The following is a 21,029-nucleotide window of genomic DNA, read 5'->3' as shown; positions in this document are numbered from 1 at the left end:
TGCTCGAGTGAATGAACAATGCATACCCTGTAAAGCTTGTATAATCCACAGGAGGACATCACCCTTCCATGAGATTGGACGAATAGACATTGTTTAGTTGCCAGGGCCATTCCTGGGTAGTTGCTAATAATCCAAAGAATGACAACAACAAATTACATCCCAAGAGAACACCTTTAAAGGATGCAGTTCAAAGTTTCAAAGTTTCTCACCATCCTTTCCTGATACATTACATTCTCCCTCTCTTATGCCTTCTACCTTAGCATACAGGGTTGAAATAATGCACATAAAAGAATTCCAAATCATCTTGTCAAGTTAGATGTGTATGTATACATACCTAAACTAAAAAAATGTAAATGTTGAACGATCACGGCCCCGCCAAGTATCAAAGAAGCTAATGAACTAATCTCCCAATTTGAAGGTTCTGTATACAACACATGGATTACACTTACTAGATTACTAGCAACTGATGCCTGATGGATGGAATCTAACTTGTCAGGCAAGTTCCACGGATAAGTGTGTTATATGTAACTCGATTTGGCTTCAACCCTCTTCTCATCATGTCATCACGCAACTCGAAGGCCTTGGTTATTTCTCCAGTGACACAACACCCGTATATCAAAAAGTTATATGCTAGAATATCAGGCTTCAGACCCCTATCTAGCATAACATCCCACAGCTTAATAGCTTCTAGCAAATTGCCCCTCCTACAGTACTCATAGATAAATGTTGAATACGTAATACAATCTGGGTAAATACCATTGACTGTCATTTCAACCAGGAGCTGTGAAGCTTCCTGAAACTTTCCCATTTTGCAGAAACCCCTGATAAGTATATTGTATGTGGCGGTGTTTGCTGACAATCCTGCAAGCATGTCATTGTGCAGTTGTAAAGCTTTTTCCATGGTTCCTTCTTTGCTAAGGTGATTTAAGAAACAACCATATGTGACATGATTGGGAAAGGCATCACCGACGAGCATATCCTTCAAAACAAGCTCTGCTTTATCCATATAACCTGCCTTACATAATCCATATACCAAGGCAGTGTAAGTCACAACATTAGGTAAGCATCCTTCACCTACCATTATATCCCAAACCCCAATTGCCTTGTCAAGTTTCCCCGCTTTCCCATATTCATCGATCATACTTGTATATATTACATTATCAGGCCTCAATCCTTGATTATGCATCTCATTAAAGAGACCAAATAATCTTCCGGTATCCTGTTGCTTTAAAGCTCCACAAATTAGTACAGCATAGCACACAAGATCCATGTCTACTCCTCTTTCAATCATCTCACGACAAGCACCTAATGCATCGTGTAATCTTCCTTCCTTGCAATAACCATGTAGCAGTGCACTATAGCACATCTCATTTAACTTGTAATTCTCTTTGTGAAGGTCATCTACGAACTTTTTGGCTTCAGACACTCTGCCCGTCGAACACAGACCACTTATTAGAGGTCTATATGTATACGTGTCTGGTACAAGACCCTTCTCAACCATTTCATCAAGCAATTCAAAGCCTCTAACTGTGTTACCTTGTCGGCAGTGCCCATCAATCATAAGATTATAAGTCACCTCGTTTGGCAAAACGCCCCTTTTCACCATTTCATCAAATAATTTTGTTGCTTCAGCCATCATATTTGCACGACAAAGACCTGAAATAATTACACTGAAGGTGTAAGTGTTTGGCGTAATGCCTTTTTCCATCATTTCATGATACAACCTAAATGCCTTGTGCATCTCTCCTTCTTTGCAGTACCCACTTATCAATGATGTATAGGTTACAACGGTTGGAACCACTCCTTTATTCATCATCTCACAGAAGATAGATTCCGCCACACTCAATGTTCCAAACTTGCATTGCCCGCTTATCAAAGAATTGTAGGGGTAAACAGTTACCTTAACTCCAGCATTAATCATTTTATCAAAATAACGAAATGCAACATCCAACATCCCCCTTCGGCAGAAGGAATCAATCAATATAGAATAGGTTACATCATTGGGGAACATACCCTTCTTTCCCATGTTATCGAAGAGCAATTCTGCCTCATCCAGTTTCCCATCTTTACACAAAGAATTAAGCAATGAATTGTACGCAAACAAATTAGGAACCACCCCAACTTCTCCCATTCTCTTCACTAAATCAAAAGCATCTTCAATCTTCCCCTTCCTCCTCAACCCCTCCATGAGACCCGAAAGAGCTGCTTCACTCGGAACAAACCCCAGCTCAATCATTTCATTCATTAACTCCACACCAACCTCAAATTCCTGCACTTTACACAACCCAAGCACCAAAGTACAATATGTGACAATGTCCGCTTTCAACCCCTTCTGACCCAACATATTCTTAACCTCTACAGCCTCCCAAACCCTCTGGCACTTGCAGAGCCCATGAATCAACACATTATACATAACAACACTCAACTCACACGTATTCGATTCAGCGTACCGAATCACTTCCTTAGCCTTATCTAAATTCTTCAATTCACACAAGCTCCTAACCGCGGCAGTATACATATAAACATCGGGTCGAAGACCCACATTGATCATTTCATCAAAGAGTTGCAGAACCAAATTGAAATGCCTAATTTTCACCAACCCATTTAAAAGGGCATTCAAAGTTCTCACCTCCGGCAACATTTCACACTCCCTCATCAGCCTCACAACCAAAACACCATCCAAAACCCTCTTATTTTGCACATAACCTTGAACCAACAAATCAAATCCCACACTCGACGAACATTCAAGTTTCCTATAAGAATTCAACAGAGATTGAAAAACCTCACTTGGGTTCAACCCACGAAGCAAGAGGGTCTGCAAAAGCGACGAGGCGGGCCAAAAGAGATTGCCCTGAACCAGGGCGTGAATCAGAATGCAAAACGACGCCGTAGAGTGGCTGAAGCTTCTGTGCAAGCCCAAGAAATTGAAAAAGCGCAAGGCTAACCTGGGATTCCGTACGTTCTGGATCAGAACCTTCTCAACGTGGCGGGGCTCCAAGGTAGCTGAAATGAAGGGGTCGTTGAAGGCGAGCTTCCAGCTCTGCTTCCCCCGAACGACCTCGGATAGGGTGAAGACGAAGCGGGCGTCGTCGTTTTCGTCATTATCTTGGGAGGTGGGATTGGAGGAGGAGGAGAAGGAGGAACAGAGGTTTCTGGGTTTGGAGTGGATGAGAGGGTTTGCGAGGGGACGATGGGGACGAGCGAGCTTCATTTTTTGGTCAATCAATTGGGGTAATGAGGAGATTTCGTTTGATTCATTTCATTGGGTTGTTCGTATCAGAAGATAGAGAAATGAAAGTAAAAATCATTGGATTGGTTTGATTTGTGTTGGAAGTTGGAAGATCGGAAAAATTGATCGGGATGATGTCGATGCCGAGAGAGAAGGTGAGTGGTGGTGGACTCTGTTGAATACAGTAGCCTGTTGGATCATCTGTGAGCAGAAACGACTAATTTTGTACCTAAAACATGTGATACTAGCCCATTAGCAACAAAGCCCAACTCATCCTAGCTCACCTAAGCTCATACTGCTTTCCCAAAACTCGGAATGACACGTTATGAGCTCAAGCTCATCTATCTCGAACCGTTCACGTAGGTATCGTAGGTATCGTTTGGTATGCAGACGGAATGAGATGGAACGGAGAGGGAGTAAAGATCCTCTCGGATGGAAACAAGGAGGAAGAAGAAGGAGACGGAGAGATTATAATTTTGTGTTTCACAGATGTGGAACAAGTCGTTCCAAGGAAGTGAGGCGGAACGAAAATTCATCCAAAATTTGTCCCGTGGAACAATGCGTTCCACCAGTTTTAGGTGCACCAAACATGGGACTAAACGCCTCGTCCTACTCCGTTCCGTCCCATCCCACGTACCAAACGATACCGTAGGGTGCGTTTGGTACGTGGGACGGGACGGGACGGAACGGGACGAGGCGTTCCGTCCCGCGTTTGGTGCGCCAAAAATGGGTGGAACGGGCTGTTCCACGAGACAGATTTTGGATGTTTTTGCGTCCCACCTGCCCCCCTGGAACGGGTTTGTTCCACGTCTGTGGAACACAATGTTTTACCATTTTAAGACAAATATACCCCATGTCTTTTTCAAAAATTACACCTTCGTTCCGTCCCGTTCCGTCCCATCCTGTCCCGTCCCGTTCCGTCCCGTCTGCGTACCAAACGCACCCGTAGGGATGGACGCAGTGTGGTTCGATTCGGTTCCAACCTCAAACCGAAGCTGGAATCAAGAAATATCAATGGTTCGGTTCATCACAGTTTCAATTTGGAATATTAAATCATTTGAATACCAAAGGTATTTAAAGTTTACTTGTTTTTTTTTCATGATTAATTCAATCTCTACGGTTACAAATGTCAAGTGATTTTTCAATCAAACACTCAAGTGCTTTTCAATAAAAAACCCAAAAGCTCTTCAGTTTAGCCCAAAGCTTTCTTCAAAGTGTCCCTACTAATGAGCCCTGAGATCTAAATATTTTTAACTCTGCTACCACATGGTATGATTCAGTTGACGATTATTCCAACAAAACTATGAGCACCTTTAGAGGCATTGTCTCTCTTAGTCTATTCCAATATCACTAGTATCACTGGACTCTTCTACCATCACCTTGTCATCTATAACTTGAATCTTGCTGGTTTCTAATGCTTTCTTTACATTTCAATATTTTAGACTATGTAAAGTGGCTCATCAACCCATGATTATCTCTTAAAATGATTGTAATTTTATTTCACCTATGAAGTGATTACATTAAGTTCTCGATTTCTATTTTCCCTTTAGTCAACTGAACACAAGAATCTCATTCCCTACTCAGTTGTTTAGCTTAGAAGTTAGATCCAAGCGCAAACGTACAAATTCTCACACATATTGTATGTTGATAGCCTCCAACAGTGGCATGCCTATTCTCATACTTTTGCTCAAGCCATCTCTTCGCAATGAGAACTAAAGAACCACTCGAAGCTCATATTCACGTGTTGACATAAGTTGGAGGTCTGATTTTTTATGCCAAAAACCTCAAGTTTGCAGTATCAATTGAGGTTAATTAACATACAACATGGAAATTAATGCAAATTGATCAAATATACCACATTAGTTAGGATTTAAAACGTTGGGGATATATCACATTACATCTAGAGAATGTCTTACTACGAACATGGTTGTATAAGTCAACTAGCATCTTTGTAAAGTATCCTTAATGGTATAAGCAATTGAGTAGGCAAACTCGTTTTGACAAGTCATGTAGGCAAAAACTAAACTCTAGTAACGTAGACAAATTAAAAAAACAATAAAAATATAATTTTGCCTACTTAATTTGTCTATTCCATTGCAATGGCAAAACATTTTCAATGAACAAGTAAACCACATAAAGAAAATTTCAACTTTCAACTTCCAACAAAGGAAAAATAGAATTAGGATTTTCTATCCTCCTCTTTCCATCCCATTTCATCTCCTCCTCTTATCTTTTTTATTTTGTCTTTCTTTTTTATAAAAAATTAATATAAGACATTGACGTGATTTAACTGTGAACACTCAAATAAAAGATAAAGGAATAAAAGAAAAAAAAAAAGGAAGATAATTCTACTTCGGAAAAATAGAGGAGCGTCGCGATTGCCCATTTAGCCCCAGCTCATGGATCCGCACCCTTTAACCAAACCCAATAATAACGTACCACGTAGACAGCCCAACTAACGAGCAAACCGCTCCTTTAAGCTTCATCTCAAACCGTCGATCTCCCAATTTACTCTACCGCATCCAACGGACACTCCTCGCCTCGTCATCGATCCGCGTCTTCCCCTTATCAACGACCTATTTAAATACCAGACCGAACCCATCAATTCGATCACATCCCCTCAAATTTCCAAAGTCCTCCCAAATTCGTCTTCTCAAGGTTTTCGTTTGTTTGCCGAGAAAAGGAACAAGAAAATTTCCGATGGCGCCCAAAGCTGAGAAGAAGCCCGCGGAGAAGTCCGCCGTGGCTGAGAAAGCCCCCGCGGAGAAGAAGCCCAAGGCCGGGAAGAAGCTTCCGAAGGAGGCCGGAGCCGCCGCCGGAGACAAGAAGAAGAAGAGATCGAAGAAGAGCGTGGAGACCTACAAGATCTACATATTCAAGGTCCTGAAGCAGGTCCACCCAGACATCGGAATCTCCAGCAAGGCCATGGGAATCATGAACAGCTTCATCAACGACATCTTCGAGAAGCTCGCCCAGGAGTCGTCCAGGCTCGCCAGGTACAACAAAAAACCGACTATCACTTCGCGGGAGATCCAGACGGCGGTTAGATTGGTGCTGCCCGGTGAGCTCGCCAAGCATGCGGTGTCCGAGGGCACTAAGGCGGTGACTAAGTTTACTAGCTCTTGAAGAGTTAGGGTTTCTGGGTTTGGATTTGAGATGGGCTGTGAAGCATTTAGGGTTAGGGTTTCTGGGTTTTAACCCTTTATGTAAGTATAAGTACTGATGTTCTATTGCGGTTTAAATTCTGAATGAAAGTTCGATTTATCCAACTGATCCATTTCTTTGTAAGTGATTACCCAGTTGATTAATTTCTTCAATTTGATATATTACATGTGATTCTTGTTGCGATATGAACTAGTGTGGTCAATAAATTAGAGGTTTTGCAGTGAATTTTCTACCATATACTTACTAAATTTGCAACAAAACTGGGGAAGTAACATCTCAAATTATTGAAAGATTGCACTCATAAGTGGAGCCTAAATGCATTTTAAATAAACCATCAGATAAAATACCATCACCAGTATTCAAACCATTCTTAAACAAATTATTGAACTGCCAAAGCAAATCATAAAATTACAAAATAACTATTTAGACCATCTCCAACTGAACGAAGGTCAGATGGCTCGTTTTAGCCTTCTGATCTTCTAAAATATTAACATTTTAATGAATAGTATATTATCATATTTGCCTCTATCTCTAACCAATGATCATATGGCTCGTTTTAGCCTTGTCACAAAAAATCATCTCCAAACGAGGATCATAGGGGCAAATATAATTTATTATTTAAATTTAAAAACTACAACAACTTAAATTTAAAAACAACAACTTATATTTAAAAACTACAAATTAAATTTAAAAACAACATTAACTTAAATTTAAAACTACAATGAGAATTTTTAAGAATTTTTTTTTTTAAATTTGGCCCAAAAAAAAAACAACGGTAACTAACGGCTAGCTGACTAGCTGACGTCAGCTAGCCGTTGCATTTGAAATTTGGCTTAGAATTCTTATCAGATATAACCGATAGGAATATATTTATATTCAATATAATTGATTAAATATATTCCTGTCAATTATATCCGACATGATTGGTGAAATTTCTGGCCAGCTCGGGGCTAGCTGGTTGGCTGGATTGGGCCAGCCCTTTGGCCCTTTTAGATTTCGTGGGGCCCACGAGCCCTCTAGCCTAGCCCTCGGTTGGAGGCAGTTTTTTGGCAATTTTTAGCCTTCAGGCCTTCTAAACCTTTCGCTTGGAGATGGTCTTATAGCAGGCATGAAAAGGCTAAATGAAATATGTTATTTTTATACATATGTTTCTAAAGCACTTCCCTAAGTTTTAATTTTTGAAATACATTTACCTCAACTGGACCTGGGTTTTTGGTGCATACAAGTATTTTTGTTGGAAATATAAAATAACTAATGGAATGTTTAGAGTAGCCCAATTTTTAGTTTGGTAACCACACATGACGTCAAGAGTCATGATGATATTACTGAGGAACGTCTTTATCAAAATATTTTTGCTTCTCATTTCAGGCAATTGGCAATAATTTTTCTATTGGTTGCAACAAAATATTTCTTTCATAATTTGATCTCGAGTTACATGCTTCTATTTTTGTGTCATTTCTTCTTCCTTGTTTCACTAACTTTGAAACTGAAATTAAATTTCTAGAGAAAGACGAAACATAAAAAACATTTTTCAAATTTAAATAGAAACGAGATCCTAATGTTATTTTAAAAGTCCTCACTGCTTTAATACTGGAACATATTCGATTTCCTAAGTAGATAAATTGCTCATTGCCTCTCGACTTTTTGTGATTTTAAGAACCCCTGCATGAAATTGGTAATGTGAATTGAACCATCTAAGTTAATTCACTATGTATTACTAGGATCAAGATTTATGACACACATAAGCAAAGAGTACCTTTCTTTTCCAACCATTTCTTGGACTTGGCACATTCTTTCTTCTTATTGCAGAAGCAGCATGCATCCTTGTCGGCAAAACTCTTCATTGGTTTCTTTCCCGTCACCCTAAGACAACGTTTGCTTTTCTTGGCACATTGCTCCTCGGTGGTTCCTCTTGAACACACATGGTCAAAAAGTTCATTGGAGGACCACTTTTCCTTATGTGTGTTATAGGAAATCTTGAATGGTCCATACTCAAAGGGAGATAACTGAGAATGAAACTGAACAAGAATGACTTAGAAATCTCTATCTTCAAGGAGTTAAGTTGAGTTGCAGTGTCCCCCATTTCCATAATGTGCTCACACACACTTTTGGATTTTTCGTGCTTCATGCCCGAAAGTGTGCTAGTAACTGCCTTTATTAGATTTCACAAAATGTTCCTCAATTGCTTTCATGAAATATGTCACCTTATCACATTCTAAGATTGAACCTTGTATGCTCTTTCTTGCTCACACTAGATTTGTGAGCATCAAACTTAAAGAGTTTAGATTGCTTCCACCGGTTATACGCAACATTGACTTCTTGAGTGCCTGATTCTGTGTTAGCACTATCACCTCCAAAATGCACATAAGAATTTAATTAGCACCCAATAAATAAATTAAAATTTTAATTTACAGTTGTGTTGGGTATAATGATCTGAAATTTTAGTTATAATAGTAAAATTTGACTATGACTAACTGGAATTAGGACAAAGTATTTTTGTCTAAGAGTAAATTGTAGCAATGACCCCTCAACTTTAATCAAATTGGAGCAATGGTCCATCAACTAAAAATCTATTACCATTGGTCCCTCAACTTATCAAAATGTATAGCTATAGTCATTTTCATCAATTTCGTCAAAATTTTGTCAAAATAAGTTATATTTGAATGACCATTTATACAATTAGGGTCCCTCAACTCATCAAAGTGTGTAATTATGGTCATTTTCGTCAACTGCGTCAAATTTTTTGTCAAAACGAGTTATGTCAGAATGATCATTGCTATAATTAGGTTAAAGTTAAGGGACAATTTCTCCAGTTGAATTAAATTTGAGGGACCAATGGTAATGAATTTTTAGTTGAGGGACCATAGTTGAGGGACCAGTGGTAATGGATTTTTAGTTAAGGGAACATTACTCCAATTGAGTTAAAGTTAAGGGATCATAGCTACAATTTACTGTTTGTCTAAATAAAACAAAAGGGCAGTCACAAATTTCTGAGTTACATGGTGGGCTTTTGTCAAACACTTTTCTGGGTCCCACAAGTTGTTATCCGGGCCACCCTTAACCAACTATAAAGGCCCATCTGAAATAAACAGATTAATGTGATTTGCCACCTGTTATTAATATTAATAATGGAATAATAAATAAATTGGGTCCATAGCTCAGTGTTAGAGCATTTGACTGCAGATCAAGAGGTCACCGGTTCGAACCCGGTTGGGCCCTTGCATGTATTTTTGTTTTCTCGGTGTAAATCCAACTCCCTAAACCAATACTTATCACATGAAAATATGGTCTAACTAATTATCATATTTATTCTTCCAATATTGAAAAGAATATTTTCTCCCCTTTCATTTTTGTGAAACGTATATAAACATCCAATGAAAAATTCCATCATGTCTAATATTCAAAGAAACTATGTATTTTCAATAAAAAAAAAAACGAAAGAATGAAAGGAAACTATGTATTCATCCCATAGGAAGGAATTTAGACATTTTCTGGATCTCGTAATCTGAAATTGATAGACCGAGAAATTTAGACTGTTTAAGAGCCGGATAGAGAGATTTGGACCCGTGATTTGTGTAAGATGGATGATTAGAATGAGCTAATGGGGATAGTAGGGGTTCAAAATTAATGGTCCATATTTCTCAACTCGTTGCATTCGAATTGTAAAATCTAGAGAGGATTCCTTGAAAAGGCAGACACCTAAATAAAAGAAAACTATTGTTTAGTAATAAGAGAAAATAGTACAAAGTTTAAAAATAAGAGAAAATAGCTTTGGGGAAAAAAGGGAAAAAGAAAAAATGGCAACCATCCAACCATTAAAAACCAAAAATCAAAGTTGGACATCTAGTCTTAGAAAATTTATTGGGAGTTTTAATGAAATACTTCTGGTATTGTTCATTTTTAACGAAAATGATATTTTTACTCTAAAACGTCACTCATGGTACTATTCACTTACAACACTTTTTTGTCATTTTGATTAAAACTCAAAAATTTCAAGCATTTTTCATTTATTCTTATTTTCTAAGTTTAGAGTTTATTAATCAGCCCCTCACTTATATAAAAAGTGATCTCATATGAGGGATACAATCAAGACTCGATCTTCCATGATCTATTCAAGTATGCCAAATTAACAAGTACAATTGCAATGCAATAAAAAATATATAATTTTCACAATGCCCATGATATCCTGTTTCTAATCTCATGTTTTCTCTTGGAACTTAAATTTCACCATTTATTTGACGTAATTGACAAAAATTTGACAAAGTAAGACGAAAATTGAGTTCACTCAATTAAATGAGAATTTGAGTTATAGGGAAAGTAATATTAGAATCGAGCCATTGCAAAAACTGCAAAAAAAAAAAAAAGAACTCTAAAAAACGTAAGCTCCATGTGATTAACTGGCTAAGTATGAGTTTTACAACAAAGTGAGATTAGAATCGAATTACATCGGTATTGCAAAAAATAAACCATAACAAGTCCTAAAACAAAGCAAACACCTGGTGAAAAACAAAGAATCAAAAACAAAAGTGGCTTCGCCCGGGTTCGAACCGGAGACCTTCAGTGTGTTAGACTGACGTGATAACCAACTACACCACGAAACCTTGACGCTGAGGGTTTGCTTTTTAAAATATAAAACCACGAAAGAAAATGACCTTATATAAATGAATCATTCTTTCGCAGGGTTCTTCCTCCGACTCTCTCTCATCATTTTCGGTCCGTCACTTCAAATTCCCACCGCCACTAGAAACCCTAACCCTCTCTCTCTCTCTCTCCACTTTCTCGCTCCGAGGGTTTCGTTTCTTCCCCTAGTCAAACAAGATGCAGGACCCTCTAAGCATGTCCCTGGACGACCTCATCAAGACCAGCAAGAAATCGGGATCCGGGAACGCCCGAGGCCGCGGCGGCCGGGGGACCTCCGGACCCGGACCCGCCCGCCGCTTGCCGAATCGCGGCGCCAATCGCGCGACGCCGTACGCGGCTGCGGCCAAGGTAGAAGCAAATCTCTGGCTTTGGCTCTGATCTGATCTTTTCTCCAGTTGAAATTGAATTGAGTTAATAATAAATTTTGGGGATTTAGGCGCCGGAGACTGCGTGGCAACACGACATGTATGGGGATCTTGGTGCGGTGGCGTACGCGGCTCCAGCTGGGAGAGCATCGGCTATCGAAACCGGAACCAAGCTCTACATCTCCAATCTCGATTATGGCGTTTCCAACGAGGACATTAAGGTGAATTTCCCTGTTCTTTCAAAATTCTATATAAAAGCTGGACTTGTTTCTTAAGAGGGTGGGGTTTCGTTTGTGATTTATGATCAATCAAAATTAGGGGTATTTGGATATTGGATTTAGAACTAAATGTTTTGAATTTGGATTCTTCTTATAAATTATTTTATTAGATTGGAGTTTTTATGTTAGCCGAATAAATGTTAAACTAATCGGCTAATCCACATGTAATTAAGATACGGTTGATAAGTCTGCGGAACATCGAAAATCCCTTTAATGCCTTTATTGAACAGTCTTTGCAAATAACAGAGACTTTGAATCCACATTTGTTGCTACAATTTGTGTTTTCTAAAGTCAAATTATTATGCCAGGAATTGTTTTCTGAGGTTGGTGACCTGAAACGTTATGGAGTACATTATGACAGAAGCGGGAGATCAAAGGTACCTTGTCAAGTTTTGCATTGTTGGTCCTTCTGGAGAATTCTTTGTGTCCTGCTGTAGTTTAATACAAAGCTCTTTTTCATAGGGAACGGCAGACGTAGTTTTCTCACGACGAACGGATGCTGCGGCGGCTGTTAAAAGATACAACAATGTTCAGCTTGATGGGAAGCCGATGAAGATTGAGATTGTAGGAACAAACATTGGGACACCTGGAGCCCCACCTGCTTTCCCCCCTGCTGCTAATGGAAATTTTGGAAATCGGAATGGACTACCCATGGGGTATGTTGTGTACCATACATTTCACTTTAGGATTAGCTCTCATTGATGTTTGTGCTTATACATTTTTTTCGCTTTTTAGTAAATGACTTAAAGGAATAAGAGGTTATTTTGATTTTTGATTGCTATAAGAAGCTCTTGGCTTTTGTTCTAGGCATTAGTTAATCTTTCTAGCCAACATTTGTCTGGAATAAGAATGCATCAAGGTGCAAGTTTTGTTTTTGCAAATGCTGGATGCTGTTGTGCCTATTACGATTTTGCATTATTGGCTTGAGTTTATTATGGGCTGTTTTCCGGGCCATATGTAGAGTCTATGGTTTTATTGTAGAGGGAAAACCTAGAAGTTGTAGTCTTTAAAATCTTTAAACATGTTGTAACTGAAACTTCTAAACAAATAAGTAATCTTGAATTAATGACTTTGATACTTATTTATTTAGATTAAAATGTATTTGTATGATACTCAAACTGATGTTCCGTCATGCCTCAGTTACCCCTTCGAATATAGCTGATGTTTTGTCTCATCCATGTGTTTGAGTCATGAGATGTAGCAATTGGGAGGACTCAGCTTCTATTATTGTTGGATGTGCGTATTTATTATCTGTGCCATGTTTTAATTTATCTGAAGCTGATTGTGTATTTGTTGTGGCTGTTGAGCAGGGGACAGAGTAGGGGTGGTGCATTTGGACGTATACGTGGCGGCGGTGGTGGTGGTGGCGGAGGTGGCGGCGGTGGTGGTGGTGGCGGCAGCCGTGGTGGCCGTGGTCCTAGAAGGGGCGGTGGTGGACGCGGAAGTGGAAGAGGCCGTGGTGAAAAGGACCAAAAGGTTTCCGCTGAAGATCTTGATGCCGAGCTAGAGAAGTACCATGCAGCAGCAGAATCAATGCAAGAGTAAAGTGAAATCAGCTGTATGAAGTGTTGGCTTTGTTACATCTTTTATGGCTCATTAGGTGCTTGGTGATTTGACAACCTCATATATTTTCTGTATTTCTATCAAAACCCAATTTCCTTGAGAGAGAAATCATGCGTAGGAAGAACTTATAGAATCTTGCTTAAGTAGTTTGGGCACTTATTATGTTTGTTTAGACATGGGTATGAGATATGTGGGTTAATAGACAGTTTCAGTACTTTGAACTGAACTCCCATCCATTAGCTTCCTCAATCCCTTTTCAACAAGTTGGTCTCTGTTTCTCCGCACACAAAGACAAAACTGGCTGCAGAACGTGTGAAAGGATTGAGCCTTAGAGAATTCACACACTGCTGCAATGAGTTTGGTTGGTTCTACTGCCTGTAAAATGGCGTACTTCGCATGAGGTAGATATCTCTGTTTTCCTTGGCTTTGAAATCTTGTTATTTATTTAAGTTTTGTCCTTTGTGTTTGGTGCAGTTGAGCTGGTTATATTTCCTGCTAATTTATGGTAGCGTTCTCTTATACCCCTGACCCAGAAATGATATAATTTAATTGGCATTGATCCTGACATTATGCGTTTAGAGAAATTGTATGGACTAAGCAACTAGCCGGTTCTAGATGTAGAACTGGTTACTGAAGTCATAACGATGATGTTCAGAGATGTGCGGTGCCTTCAGGCTTCCTAGTCCTGGAAGGAGTTCCAGATATGCCTGCCTTTTGACGGTCTTTATTCGGTGTCTGGGTAAAGACAGCGGGGTGATTGTTAATTCTGATTGTATTCTGGGTCAGAGTTGATAGTTGCTGCTTTGATTGTGAATATTACCCTTTTGTTGCCTAGATCAGTAGATTGCATTGGAGCATGGTTCTATCTTTCCCATGGTTGGAGTTCCGTATGCACGCTATTGAATACGACTGGTTTTCCGTCCCAAGTGACTGGATTAAACTTATTGAGTTTCTGAGATTAGAATTTTTACTTTCTGCTATGTGAACTTATGTACGTCTTTATGTTTTGATGTTGGAATTCATATAGCTACGTTTCAACTGAGATAAGGTTATCTCGTATTAGAGGAAAAAACAATACCCTAGTCTTGTTAATACCCTACCTTGGCAATCCAGTCTTGTTAATCTAGCTATCCATGTATGTTTCTAGTGCGTATGGGTTGGGAAACACTGCTAATTCAGCTAAGGGTGGCACGGGCCGGTTTGTCTGGTTCCGGTCCTAAGTCACCGACTGAACTACGGGTGCCTTACTGGTTTAGGCAGGATTGGACTGGTAAATGGCATCCAAACCAAACGGTTTGGTTTTGTATCGGCAATGAGACAATGCCCTATATTCAGTACCAAACTTAATGAACTTGATAGCCGTAGATCAGTCTCCAGATTCAGACAGCCGTAGATCAGTCTCGTGCCATTCATGACCCCGAGTCGATGCCAAAAGTTCGGCCAAATACAACCTCCGGTCGACAACCCTCTGGTCGACGCCAAAAGTTCGGCCAAATACAACCTCAGGTTGATGCCAAAAGTTCGACCAAATGCAACCTCCAGCAGGCGTATTGCCCACGAACTCGGGCCATTCGCCATACCACAAACTTGTTGAAATTCATGCAGGAGCATTTTCCGAATGTGTAGGCCTACAAAGTATCCGGCAAGGAAATTTTTTGGATACGTTTTAGCCCCCCTAAATATTCTTTAATTTAGCTTAGATTTGCATTTGCGTAATAAGAGATGCAATCTGAAAACAATTAAAACGATCCACCAAGGAAAAGCAAATAAAACAAGTTATTGAGAACATGTAATCGACGGCTAAAAGGGGAACAAACAATGAACCAAAGTATTCTTTGCAATCAAAATTAAGAAGAAACAATTTCGGTTCTGTCGAAAGAGGGCAAAACGGGAACAAAATCACATATACAATTCACTACAAACAACTTTGCGCTTCGGTTCCTAGGGGTTTAGTTTTTTAACTTTACAGGCTACATCTTTCGAAATTGGCAGCATTTTAAAACTTTGGCTTTCTCAGCTTCCCCAAACTTGAGTAGATTAATCCTAACAGAGAATACAATACCGCCTTTACGCAATCCATGACGAAATTCCAACAAGAAGCGGGCCAGTACCATGGATATAGCAATCGGAAGAACAGGCTTATGAGATGCCGCGGGTATCTGCCAACCTGCACCATAGACTCAGAGTTATGCTCCCACACATGCAGACAAGGCGGAATGCTCAGAATCGAGTCATGGGAAGACACTGGTAAGTCCTTGAATATGCACGTATAATCTATCTGAAGCCACGACAACCCAGGATGACTTCTAAATGCATCATGTAAGGCTCTATAGGTTATTCTATCTCAGAGTTAGTCATCAAATTATCAATAAAGATCTCCGCTTTGCTCACATCCAACCAGAGATGGGACTATTGGCAACAAAATACTCTATATAACGCACAATATTTAGGATAACAAAGATGATAACAGTACGATTGCACTAAATTATCCAGTTTAACCAGAAAACTGTGATAGCGAATAATATACTCACGGGAAAAAGCAAATCTAATGCATCCCATGCCGCATGACGAACAGCTCTTGTAGGGTACATTGGACCTCCAGGAGAAGTGAAGCTATACAGACAAGCCTTTAACCTTGTGCTTGTGGCCATTCTCAGCTCCATTCCTTTTAAATTAGAAATACATTAAGCAGAACACAAAGCGACTGTAATTCCAGGTTCACATAATTCCTTAAATCTTAAACCTGAAAAAAACGGTTCGAATATTACCCTGGAGAACTTTTATGTATGAAAGGTAATGCAGCAATACTGGTTCCACCTTCAGTTTTTGAAGCTGACCAGTAAAGAAAATATGAACATATTAGATTGTTAATATATGAATATCAATGCAGTGTGTGAACAAAACTAAGCAAAAGTTCTGCTGCGGAGAGTATTGCAAATTTGACCTGATCTGCTAGTTCAATAACAAAGAAGTCTGCTGAACTACCAATCAAAAAAGCGTTCGGAAAATGAGGAAATTCCCTTAAGAAGCTGTCGAGCTTGTCAACTGCATGAATCAACACATTACTGGACAAATTACAATTTCTTAATTGAAAGGCTGAAGATGCATTACCAGAAAACCCACCTGAGTTATAAAAAATTATAAACCTCGAGAGTAAAAGAAATAGATCTCGCTGGACCTGAGAAGTAATGAAGAATTCTAAAGTTAATTTAAAAGCGTCTACATAGATATTGGTTGTTTAATCACTATCATGGCTAGAAGTTATCCACACCGAGTAAAAAAGTTCCCTGTAAAATTGGAAAGGGAATCTCTGACCTGTACAGGAATTTTATTTAACCGTTTGGGCTCCAAAGCAACGTCCTCAAGCAGATACTGAAATAAAAGGTGGGGTTAAACACAAAATGAAATAAATATTTCATAAAGTTCTTCAACAGAAGCATATAAATTTCAACTTTGAAAGGGCTCTTACACAAAAGAGGGATTGGAATCGCCTTGCATTTGATTGAGTATCAATCCTGCAAATTTGCACACAGTACCATTAATAAGTTTCCTAAACAGAACAAAAAGAAACAAATGAAACCTTGGATGGGGGAATTCCCATTTCAAGTAAAAAAAGGAACATAATTCATAACCCTAAGTTGCCATTTTGTCAGCATATATGGATAGTAGCAGCAGCAGCCAAAAGAAAAAAAAAGTTGGGCAATGGGAACAAAGCAGACACCATTCCACATGTCCACAAGAGTTGCTTTGGTAGGATACTATTAAACTCTTCATGTCATACCAGGTTCCTTAAAAAAAAGTCCATTTCTATCTTTGCTGCTTTTGAAATCAAAGACACATAATTTATTTACACAGAACAAGCAACACCTACCTAACATCACACTATGGAGGAACAGAAACATACATAAATATATAAGGACACAAGAGACAAGAGATTGTTTTTACATAGTATTTCAACTATGGGAGTCCCGTTGAAAAGTGAATAAAAGGCACTACAAAATCAATAGACATTTCACTACTGCAAAGCCATCTACAACCACTTGTAAGTCCAATGACTCCAATCAACCATTAAAAAAACAACAAGCATGCACTTATATTCGTACCAGAAAACATTTGTTGCACCTTCAACAAGAGCAGATGAGTAACGAAGAAGTACTTCAGAGTTGTCAAGTTGAACCTCAAACAGCTGGCAAAAAAACTATATTAAATCCTCTCGGCATCACAGTGGATTAACTAAGGCAACATAGTTAAGAAGTAAGAAGTATGTGAACAAAAACTTCTATCATAGAATGTCTGAAAACCAACTGTGTCAATCATTTAAAATAAAACTTGGTAATAAAGAATGTTGATAACTTCCAAATCAATTTCAATGAGTTTGACAAATTTTCAAGGCCATTATACATACTTTTCCAGTTTAATAAATACAATTTACAGCGTTATGCTTCATCCACGTGATTTATAGGTGAAAGCTCCAAAAGTAAGCAGAAACAATACGATTTTCTCAAAACAAATCACCAACCAGGAGAATTTTGTATCCAGAATGGCGACTTTAATATAGAATGGAAAAGATCAATACACTGGGTGTGCGTTGACATACCCATTTGTGGAACAACAAGGCAAAAATATGAGATGCAAATGACTGGCTCCAAAGTTGGACAATCAAATCAAGGATGCGTTTTCCATTCTCAGGCACCCGAACATAGTGATCAGTGAGCACATCATAAAAGCAAAGCTGACCTTCAATGCCATCCTCAGCAGGAGAAATTGCATCCTCTTCCCTGCTGAGAATCATTTCTGACATGCAATGTGAATTCCAAAAATGAGAACACCAGTCATAAATATTGCATGTAACGCCATACACTTGAAAGGACTTTCCACAACATACAAATTAGACTGCAATTAATCAATGAATAATCAATGTTCCTATGAAGCACTTTAGTTCCACGCGTATGCGGTAGTATACTCATTTGACATACATTACCAAGGTAGGAACGCAACGCAATGCAACTGTGCTCATAGTATTCTCATAATTCTTTCGATTGAACATACTATCCTGCTAAATAAACCATTTTCAGCCGATCCTAAGTATCACTGCTAGTAGTTATATCATATCTAAAAAGTAAAAACTATGCTTTAAAATGCTAACCAATTACAGGCTTACAGCACTATCACTGAAAACATTTGAATGTCAATTCCGAAAACAGACAACTCCATGGAGAATTTCCACTCACCTTTGGCTCGCTCATCGATCTCCAAAGCTATGTCAGCAAACAACTCCTGCAACAAATTCCGCCGCTGCGACGGAGAAGCCAGCGCCTACAACACATTAAACACACAGAAACCTCTACCAAGTTAGGCCTGAATTTCCCTAATCCTTTTCTTATGCTGGCAATCACATTAATAAACTCCCAAATCCTAAATCAAACGCTCTCCAAATCCAAACATTCTATTCACAATCCCAAATCAAACATTTGCATAATAATTACCAGAGCAAAATCCGTATGAAAGAAAATTCTGAAAAAAATTCAAAAACTTTTACAGTAATTTACAAATTCAGATATCCAACAATTTAATTAATTTACGAATTCTGACATCGAACAATTAATTACCCGTATCTCAACTAAATTCAAATAACTGAATCAGAGTCAACTGTGGCAGGAATTTGATTCAATTATTCATTAATTCAATTATTTTCCTAGATTTTCTCAGTAACCAAACGGGAAACAAAGAGTTTAATATACCCGCTGGAGCTTCTTCTCGATCTCTTGCGTCAGCGCGTCGAGATATGCAGAGCTTCGAGGCGAGGAAGAAGCTTGAGACATTCTGGTACAGACCGAATAGCAATAGCATTAAGTCCGAAACCCTAAATCCTTCAGATCCAAACGCGGCCTTAACCGAAACCGATACGGTTGTAAACTCGGTAATTATTGAACGAGAGATATACAGTGGAGCTGCTTTTTGCTCTTTGCCAATGAAAATTAAATTTAATAAGGAAAATAATATGTATTTGGATTTATTTAATTAAATTAAAAATAAAAAAGGGGAAATTGGAAAGTGGGGCGGTGGTGATGTGGCGTGGCGTTGCGTGGCGGGAGACAATGTGGTGGATGGGTGGGTGGCAATGGAGGTCGAGGCCGAGTGCTGGACTGTACGGATTTACCACACGTTGTTACATATATAGTATTTTCTTTTTCCTTTTCCTTTTTGGGTATGAAAAGTTGGATAATTGGATGGGGTGTGAATGATTGAGTCGCTTGGGACCACTTGTTTAATATATCCACAAAATTATTGATCTTTTGGTTAATATTCGAAAAATTGAAAATCGATATAGAAACAATGGTGAAATGCAAACCTCACCCTATGTCAACTAAGGGGGTGGTGTAGTCAAATTTAGATTTGACAAGATTTTAAAATCCTAGTGTAATCAACCAATGAATTTTAATGGATTCGTTAAAGTTCCCTTAGAAAGGAAAACTAATGAAAATAGTTTGAAAACTTTGAGTTTTAATGATAAGAACAAAATAAATGGTAAAGTGAATAGTATCATGATTGACTTTTTAGTGTAAAAATGTGATTTTTTGTTAAATGAACAGTACCGGGTATTTTTCGTTAAAGTTCCTTTTTAGAATCCATGTAAATCTAGGTGTAGTCAATGGAGATTTTAAAAGTCAATTTTAAAGTCCATCCAAATGTATTTAAAAATTAAAGATTTTGTAGGATTTCATTAAATTGTGGATTTTATGGGATTTGAAAAGAAGAAGCATATAACTAAAACTAAATAGAATCCTACCTCACATCATAGGATTTCAGATCCACTTTTAAACTCTTCTTCTCACTGCCAGCCACTTTCTTTGCTTTATCTTCTTCCTTCATTTTTGCAATTTTTTTTCTTCAATTTTTGTTGTTGGGTTGCATCATTTTTATGCGATTTTTTCTTTAATTTTTTGTTCTTGGGTTGCAATTTTTTCGTCATGTCTACAACGTTTTCGTTGCTGCTGGGCACTCCTGCTAATTGCTGCTATTTTTGCGGCATGGTTCATGTGTTGAGAGCATGTTTGCTTATTTATGTTTTTTTTTTTGAGTACCATGAATGAATTCGTTTAATTAATAAATATTAAAAATACTCTTGGATAACTAAATCAAGCCCTTATATACCTGAATACATAATGTGACAACGAAAATTATAAGAATAAAGTGAGGGAGGAAGTAGGATTGGAAATGGGTGCACTGGGGATCTTTGAGGAGTTGGGTTTATGTGATAATCTTGACTTCTTTTTTTTCGGCTCCAAGGGATGCAGATGCAGAGCATGAACAGCTTTATTTGATTAGATTTATGACCTATATGCATATATTACCATTTGATTTATTTGATGGTTAAGATTCAACGCTACAAAATCTTTCATAATCCATAGAAATTTGTTATACTAATCTTCCAAAATCTATAGGATTTTGTAGAAGTCTATATAATCCTATGAAATCCATCACGTATCAAAATCTATAAAAATTCAGGAAAACTAATTAAAAGGGCTTGAAAACTTTGAGTTTTAATGATAAGGACAAAATAAAGGGTAAAGTGAATAGTACTAGGATTGACGTGTAAAAATGTGGTTTTTCGTTAAAGTGAACAGTACCGGGTGCTTTTCGTTAAAGTTCCCTAAAAATTCTCTCAATTCCCAGTCTGACTACACCCCCTAAATATACGAAAATCAATGAATATCAACGATACTTACCGATTCACTATAAAAAAATTTACCGGAACCCATTACATATTTTGAACTTTTGAATTTG

The 21,029-nt window shown here is 38.3% G+C and overlaps 4 protein-coding genes and 2 non-coding genes across 6 annotated transcripts; 3 read left to right on the top strand and 3 right to left on the bottom strand.

Annotated features, from left to right (window-relative positions):
* Positions 1 to 139: 139 nt before the first annotated feature.
* LOC126591485 (putative pentatricopeptide repeat-containing protein At5g59900) lies at positions 140 to 3,456 on the bottom strand. Its single transcript, XM_050257182.1, has one exon. It carries the CDS (start codon positions 3,209 to 3,211, stop codon positions 485 to 487), a length of 2,727 nt encoding a protein of 908 aa, XP_050113139.1. The 5' UTR covers positions 3,212 to 3,456; the 3' UTR covers positions 140 to 484.
* Positions 3,457 to 5,829: 2,373 nt separating this feature from the next.
* On the top strand, positions 5,830 to 6,498 carry LOC126589241 (histone H2B-like). The gene has a single exon (XM_050254464.1). The coding sequence runs from the start codon at positions 5,930 to 5,932 to the stop codon at positions 6,353 to 6,355; it is 426 nt and encodes a 141-aa protein (XP_050110421.1). The 5' UTR covers positions 5,830 to 5,929; the 3' UTR covers positions 6,356 to 6,498.
* A 3,043-nt stretch (positions 6,499 to 9,541) lies between these two features.
* On the top strand, positions 9,542 to 9,613 carry TRNAC-GCA (transfer RNA cysteine (anticodon GCA)). The gene has a single exon. It is a non-coding gene; the product is annotated as a tRNA-Cys (tRNA).
* A 1,308-nt stretch (positions 9,614 to 10,921) lies between these two features.
* Positions 10,922 to 10,995, bottom strand: TRNAV-AAC (transfer RNA valine (anticodon AAC)). The gene has a single exon. It is a non-coding gene; the product is annotated as a tRNA-Val (tRNA).
* Positions 10,996 to 11,068: 73 nt separating this feature from the next.
* Positions 11,069 to 13,504, top strand: LOC126589240 (THO complex subunit 4A-like). Its single transcript, XM_050254463.1, has 5 exons — positions 11,069 to 11,383; positions 11,472 to 11,621; positions 11,987 to 12,055; positions 12,141 to 12,334; positions 12,989 to 13,504. The coding sequence occupies exons 1-5, from the start codon at positions 11,213 to 11,215 to the stop codon at positions 13,221 to 13,223; spliced, it is 819 nt and encodes a 272-aa protein (XP_050110420.1). The 5' UTR covers positions 11,069 to 11,212; the 3' UTR covers positions 13,224 to 13,504.
* Positions 13,505 to 15,060: 1,556 nt separating this feature from the next.
* On the bottom strand, positions 15,061 to 19,401 carry LOC126589237 (uncharacterized). The gene is made up of 11 exons (XM_050254462.1): positions 18,983 to 19,401; positions 18,473 to 18,557; positions 17,839 to 18,035; positions 17,345 to 17,427; positions 16,711 to 16,756; positions 16,557 to 16,613; positions 16,365 to 16,419; positions 16,186 to 16,286; positions 16,010 to 16,073; positions 15,773 to 15,906; positions 15,061 to 15,408 (listed from the first exon to the last, which is right to left on the bottom strand). The coding sequence occupies exons 1-11, from the start codon at positions 19,061 to 19,063 to the stop codon at positions 15,238 to 15,240; spliced, it is 1,074 nt and encodes a 357-aa protein (XP_050110419.1). The 5' UTR covers positions 19,064 to 19,401; the 3' UTR covers positions 15,061 to 15,237.
* Between the last annotated feature and the right edge of the window lie 1,628 nt (positions 19,402 to 21,029).

Source organism: Malus sylvestris, chromosome 11 (genome assembly GCF_916048215.2).
Source record: "Malus sylvestris chromosome 11, drMalSylv7.2, whole genome shotgun sequence".
Classification (NCBI taxonomy): Eukaryota; Viridiplantae; Streptophyta; class Magnoliopsida; order Rosales; family Rosaceae; genus Malus; species Malus sylvestris.
The sequence above is the reverse complement of the archived record's forward strand: the minus strand, read 5'-3'. Positions and strand labels throughout refer to the sequence as shown.